The sequence below is a fragment of the Antrostomus carolinensis genome, unplaced genomic scaffold (genome assembly GCF_000700745.2).
Source record: "Antrostomus carolinensis isolate BGI_N321 unplaced genomic scaffold, ASM70074v2 scaffold7736, whole genome shotgun sequence".
Lineage (NCBI taxonomy): Eukaryota > Metazoa > Chordata > Aves > Caprimulgiformes > Caprimulgidae > Antrostomus > Antrostomus carolinensis.
In genome coordinates this window covers 22,847-29,905 of record NW_010319740.1, presented here as the reverse complement: position 1 = coordinate 29,905, position 7,059 = coordinate 22,847, and the positions used below count along the sequence as shown (strand labels likewise).

Sequence of the window (7,059 nt, the reverse complement as noted above, 5' to 3'; positions counted from 1 at the left end):
AATGGGTTAGGAAAGAGCTCTGTATCAGGAAGAATTTATAGCTATGTGAGAACAGAAACGAGCACTTCAGTTCATTGCAAGACATTTGCTTATTTGTAGTATTTGTAAGACCAGAGCACATATTAGTTATTCTGGGGTTACACTACTTAATCCAATACACAAAGCCAACATCAGAAGCGAACCAGGAGGTGCTTATTGCAACAGAACAAAACACCAGCATTGTTCCTGGTACAAGCAAAATCAGTTGTTAAAAACCATTATCAATAACGTTGCTGACACTTTTACAACTGGCTAGTATTTCTCCTGAATTTTGCATCAAACTGGAGAGTGAAGAATGTCAGAACTGTGAAGAGTTAATCAACAATTCTTTTACTGCATTAATATCTGAAAATACTCCAGATTCTCTTCTACCAGTGTACCTTTTTTACCACAGGTTCCCTAAAGCTTATAACGAAGCATTCCCTGACTGAGAATTAATAAGAAACTGTCTACCAACAATGGAAGTGTATGATTGCTCTGTGCATCAAAGCGAGCAGTAACTGCTTTTAGAAGAGCTTGTCAGTCCTAGCCTCAATAAACTGGCCCAAAATAATTAAATAGAGGTGATAAAAACTACAGAATAAGTGACTTCCTATAGAATAAATTCCTACAGAACAAATTAAATACTCAACACTCAAAGACTCAACAGTTTCATCAGGGTTTAGCTGCTGCACTGAAACACAGCTATTAACACCACAGTGATCCTGGTAAGTTCCTTGAAAACAGACAGAAATTGGCGTTCTCAGTTTTGAAGGGCCAACTGTAAAGAAATTAGTGGCTGTGAATGCTTGGATCAATATGCCTTTGTATCTTGAGTACTTTGAAGACTAAAAATCAAGGCATAGAACATTCTCAGTTCCCTCATCTATCTTAATTAAGATGGTAGGTCCTGATATTTACATTTTCCCCCCTACTAAATATTAATTAAAGTACTTAGAGTATGAAGAATTACAACTCTCATGTAGTTTTTGATAGGAGGGTTCTTGTAATAAAAAAGTTCCAAATGCCAGCAAGCTATTCACCCCCCAAATGCCACATTAGTATGTGACATTTTGTTTTATGTTTTTATCTGTCCTTTTCAAAAAGCAAGATAAGGGAAATTTACAAACAAACACACACATCCTCCTCTACCATGCTAAACAGAAGATAGAGATATTTATATTCTGAAGAAAAAAAAAAGCAAAGAAAGAAGTGAATGGCCTTGAAATATTCTAAAGCATTTTTTTCTTTAAATGCTTATTGTTTTCCATTAGATAATTACATTTTGCTCACAAATTAACATTAAGAAAACACGCTAACATAAAATTTTGTGATACATTACTATTTCAAAGAGGCAGGCAGTAATATCTACTAAAAATAAGATAAACTACAGCAGTAAGTGTGAAATATGTACAGTTGTTGATAACCCTGTTATGCTTGGCAAAACTTGAATAGCATCTTATTTTTAAATACAGCACACTTCTATTTCACCCTTAAACAGACCACCTTCCACAGGAAAAAAAAAACCATAAAATTGTTACATACAGGTCAAAAGTAACTACCAGTCATCTAAAGAAACAAACAATAAAACAGGGCTTCAAAACAGGGAAGATGAAAGAGCCAAAAATAAGTTAAGTTTTGCTTTGTGCTATAGAATCTTTATATTCAGAGACACAACAGCAGATGACATTTGGGACAAGCCACTAAAATAGAGTTACTTTCAAATCACGTGCTTCTCTGGTTTTGCAGCATTATGATTGTGGATTTCTCTTGTTGTTTAAATTGGATACTAAGGTTTGTACAGAGAATAGTTTGGGTATAACTGTCTTTTACACGCGTATCAAAGTACTACCACCCCTAAAGCATTTCTCACACAGGATAAAATATGAGACACTAGCAGAATAATCCATACTAGAAGCCCATCAGACACATTATTAGTTAAATCATGTCCTGTAGACAAAAATTGGACTGTACTACACTTGCAGAACACCTGTCACTCCATCAAGTAACTTACTTGAACATAGTATCTTAACATGAACTCTCCCAATGCCTAATCTACTTAATTCAGGTTTTCATAAATATATATATATAAAAAAATATGCAGAAATAGCCTTTATTCTACTTATATAGAAATATATAAAAATATAAATGTCATCTTAATTGTTAAAATTTAAATTAATTTCAATTTGGAATAAGGTTTGCATTTCAGATTGTTACTGATTTGCAATTTTATTATTTTAATAAGAAGTAGTTGTGTTTAATTTTGATATAAATATATATATAGAGTTAGGAGATTTTTAGTAGGAATTAGATGTTGCACATTTAACCAGTAATGGAATGTTGCTATGAAATCTTTTGTACAGGTTGTACCAAGGCCAAAGGGACTGGTCAAAAATCAGTCATTCAGAACTTCGGTAGCAAGCAGCACCAGGCACCAGTTGATTCACTAATTGATTTATAGTATCAGAAGAATGCATGTAGCTGTCAGGGTCTGGAATTAATGAAAACTGAGGGAAGCCAACCATAATAGCTGGCAAGTACCTGCCAGGGAACCGAGTCCTTAAGCAAAAGGTAATTCTGACAGGGGGAGATCGCGACCACCTGGACCACCTACTCCTATTACACCCCAGACCCATTTCTAGACATTTCCAGCTTTTATTGCGCATAATCGGAACTAGGAGGAGAGTATGTAAATGATTTCTGGGAAATGGTATGTTTATGTATGAATACTTAATGGATATGCATTAATAAGTTCTCTATAAGATGTATGTTTTTGGGGCTTGGTGTGCGTTGTTGGTGAGAGCATTCCCCTGCGCACCCGGCTGTCAATAAAGAAGTGTCTGCTTATCTACATCACATTGGTGTCGATAAGTTCTTTACTCCGAGTTTTTCGGCAACAAGATTATGAAACACCTTATTTCATTTGCATAAAAATAAAAAAGCACTTCAATGCAGCACTCCAGATAACCCGGCATTTTACAGCTCTGCATACCTAGAACTGCAGCTGTTAAAACTACAGGTTGTTCGCCGTTGTAGGACAAAGAATCTATATTCACTGCAGAACGACTGCAACTTCTTTTTACTGACACTATCCAACAGAGGTGCCGGGTGGCATGATTTTCTTCTTACACAAGTGTCTATGTGATTTACATGTGTAAACACAAGGAGTAAGATGCCACCCAGTTACTATTTAATCCTGTCCTGGAAAAGGACAAAGACTTCACTAGCTACAACGTTAACTGGAAGCTGATCAGTTTTGGAAACTTGAGCTAAGCTACATGTTTTACAAGTACTGGTTCAAGGAAATATTATCCGAACTACTGCTGCAATGCATACAAGAATGGTGAAGAGCCATTTGTGAAAAGCTGTGCTGCTTCATTGCTCAAGCTCATTTTTCAGCCTGTTGTTCCTCTTGCTTGATTTGACTTTAAGGAAAAAACAGGAACTGATAGAGAAGGAATAATTCAGCCTATGGAAAAAGCAGATCTGACTATTTTTAAGATTCATCTGAGGCCGAAAAAGCTTAAAAGCACTATGTACTGTGGTATCGACTGTCCTTTACATGCAGTTAGTAGAATCAATTTTGTTCAAAGGTAAAATGTATACTCAGTATCAGCATTTCTTTCAAGAAATACTAGGTATCAGGGAAATCTGACAGAGGTCAGAAAAGCTTTGCTCATTTAATGCATTTCGACATGGTGCGATAAGCAGGTTTTCAGCACAAACACACGCCTGTGTATACACAAACAGCACTGGGAGTCTTTATACAGTTATTACACAGGGGCAATCTCATGGGAATTATGCATCTTCCATGGACTTTCTCAACTTCTCTTCATGCTTTATTATACATCTCAGTCATGACTCTTATTTTTTGAGACACATTTTAAGCTACAAAAATCATTCTGCTACACTAACTCCATGACCACTGCGTATCAATCTTTGTTTCTTGGACAACTCATTGGATGTTCCTCCCCCAAAAACAGGAGAGGAAATACATTAAGTGACATTTTTGGTGGACTAAAATTTTTTGTTTTCTTCCGTCTTCTGAGATTTCCCCAATTGACCAAGCTACAAAACTAATTTACATATCTCTCGACTTTTTATATACAATTTTATATATACAATTGTATATATACAAAATATAAAATTTAGACATCATAATGCAGCTTACAGGATTCTCAGTGTATATACAACAGAGGTTAACACATCTGCAATATTATTTCACTTATCTTTTTCCAATAACATTTCTTGAATCAAACGGGCTGTTGCGAATAGGTAAATCAAGCAAGCAGAGTAAGAGGCAGATTATGGAAAGACAACGGCTTGAAAAACATTCACATTTCAAAATAAACTTTGATACACAAAAATCTATATGCATATATCTATATAAATGTATTCAACTGTGTCAATAAGCAAATTACACTTAGGAGGAATACTACTCCCAAAGACACGATGGCATTTTAGACTGTTCATTGACACAGTACTAGCATTCCCAATACAAGAGTCAATTTTATTTCAAAAAGCAAGGTCACATCAGTAACACTTAAAATATGTATGTGAAAATCTAAATAAGCCCTTTTATAAAGAAAGCATCTCCAAACCATTTCTACTGGTAAAAAGCAGTGAAACTGGTTACTTTAAAATTCTGGAACAAAAGCTGAAACAAGGGGAAAAAAAAAAAATAAATAACAGAAACCAAGTAGGAAAATAACCTGTTCTCCTCTGTGGATGAAATTAGCAATTAGAAACTTAAATGGAAAATATACAATTTAAATGGGAAAGTGACTCCTTGGTAGAGACTATAGCTCTGCTGCCAAAACTTGCAGATGGAGAGAAAAGCTCCAGAACAGCACTACGATGCATGAACAAATCAATATTTGAAGGATTTTCTTGGATAATAAATTCAAATCCCTTATTTAGACTTTTAAAATTGTAGTTATTTTATTGAAAACAGAAAGGGTTCATGTGAAACACATTATTTCTTACCTATTTTAAATAGCATTTTCTGTTTATTAGTAGTAAAAAAAGCAAATGCGTGGCTTTGATCAATACAGGTTTTTGGAGCTGGTTTGTTTTGTTTGTTTGTTTTTGTTTTTTAAATTTCATTACTGAAGTTTCATTACTAAAGTCTTTTGGCCCAAGATTCCCCTTTAACCTTGCCTACTCAAATATTTTAAGTCTTATAAAACTAGTTTCTAGAGGCTCTATTCAAAAAGATATTTTTATTATAACTACTCATTAACAGACTGACTAGTAATAGTTCTGTTGCTGCTGAAGATAATGCCAACTAACTGATTAGCAGTTACTTCTGCATGGTAAATTCTAGTAATCCAACATATAGCTATGAGAAATTAGCTTTTAATTTCCTTTGGAAACAATAGTCCAAGCAGCCAAATGGCAAGGGAATTTACTAGCAATTTTATTATGTTCCTAAAACCTTGTAATAAGTCATCATCAATATCCAGGTTACTCTTAGGTTTGGCCAAAGAGTGCAATATCACGATGACCTACTCAAAACAGCTTCTGAAAGCCCTCAAACTGATGTTACCCCAGTATTATCTCTTGTGGTTGACTATCCAAACAATGAAAATGGTTGCAAATGGACAAGAGAATTACAAGGCAGAAGAAAGATGGAAAGCAGCCTGCCTCTGCCACATGACTGTTTCCTAGTAGTTTTCTAGAAAGAAGAACAGGGTTCAAATTTCTAATGCAACTATAAAAAAATTTTTCTTTGAAAGAAGTGCAGAAATACTAATACTTGAAATAGATTTGCTACAGAAAGCTACTTGCTTCTACTCTCCAAAATGAAGAGATTCTGCTGAACAAACCCAATGGATTAGGTAATTTCATTATCAAGTAGGCACAGGCAATTATTCCCCTCAATTATTTCACTAGTTTTTTGTTTTGATTCTTCATTTACTATGCCCAGTGGATAACATGCATACATATATTTGTTTGAATTTTGTGCCACCATCTGTAAATTTAGCTTTATTTTTAAAATCTTTGCCTTATATTAGAACAAAATATTTTATAATTGCCACACTAAATTTGTGCCTAAAGGAGGGGAAAAAACATCCTAGCATTTTACACTTTTAAGGAGTTTACATGAAATACTCAACAAACACAAAGATGATGAAGAGCAACCATTATATAGACTAATTTTCCCTCACTTATGCATATGTTCTTGACTAAGGATGTCCCAGCTAGAAACCTTAAATCACACAGATCAGTTCACTAACCATTCATCTCTGTTTCATGACAGTAAAATTAATAAAAAAATCAAACAACAAAACCCAGCAGAACAGGTGCAAAGTAAGTCTTAAAGTAAGCTCAGTCACCTGTGAATCATTTCTGAACTTGAAGATGTCTACTCACATCAAAATACACATTAAACAATTAAGTATCACAACAGATATCCAAATATTCTGGAAAGGTAAGCATTCAAGGACTACTAGTACAGAGTTAAGCTTGCAAAGCTCATTTTCCTTTCTGTAACTGGCTAACTGACCTCTGAATTATGCATCATATTTCGCTACGAGTTCTTTAATGACAGATGAGAGACATATGCAAGATAACTGAAAAAGATTAACAGTGTTTAAAATTCAAATTTCTCTCCATTTAGAAGAGATTCTCTCTCTTCAGTCAATTTCATAACATACTGTCAGATTCACACTCTACAGGTAAATTTTCGGGTAACTTTATGGTAAAGATAAATTTATTTATTTCCTGCTTACCTCATTACTGAAGGAATTCTCTTCAATTTTCTCAGTTTCTGCCTCTGCCAGAGGGTTTTTCAGGGTCTGCAAGAACAGTGCAGCTTTCCTTTTGCGCTCTGCTTGTAGCTGCTTTTCTTTTGATTCTTTGGAGGCCTGTGCAAGCTTCTCTCTTGCTGCAGCTGCTAATCTATCCTCTAGTTTCTGCTTTGCTAAGAAAGAAAATTGAGCACGAAGTTTAGAGTGAGTCATGCTTGGGGAACTTAGGTTTCCTTAAAACAAACACACACATTCCAACAACTAATCAGTCCCTCCAATTGTTTTCAAA

General features: G+C 34.7%; 1 protein-coding gene across 2 annotated transcripts in view; it reads right to left on the bottom strand.

Moving 5' to 3' along the window:
• SFSWAP (splicing factor SWAP) overlaps positions 1-7,059 on the bottom strand; it is a 47,763-nt gene that overhangs the window by 17,868 nt on the left and 22,836 nt on the right. For both annotated transcript variants that reach the window (XM_010169363.2, XM_010169364.2), the window contains exon 13: positions 6,753-6,943. In XM_010169363.2, the coding sequence (XP_010167665.1) occupies positions 6,753-6,943 (191 nt within the window). The remainder of the gene's footprint in view (positions 1-6,752; positions 6,944-7,059) is intronic.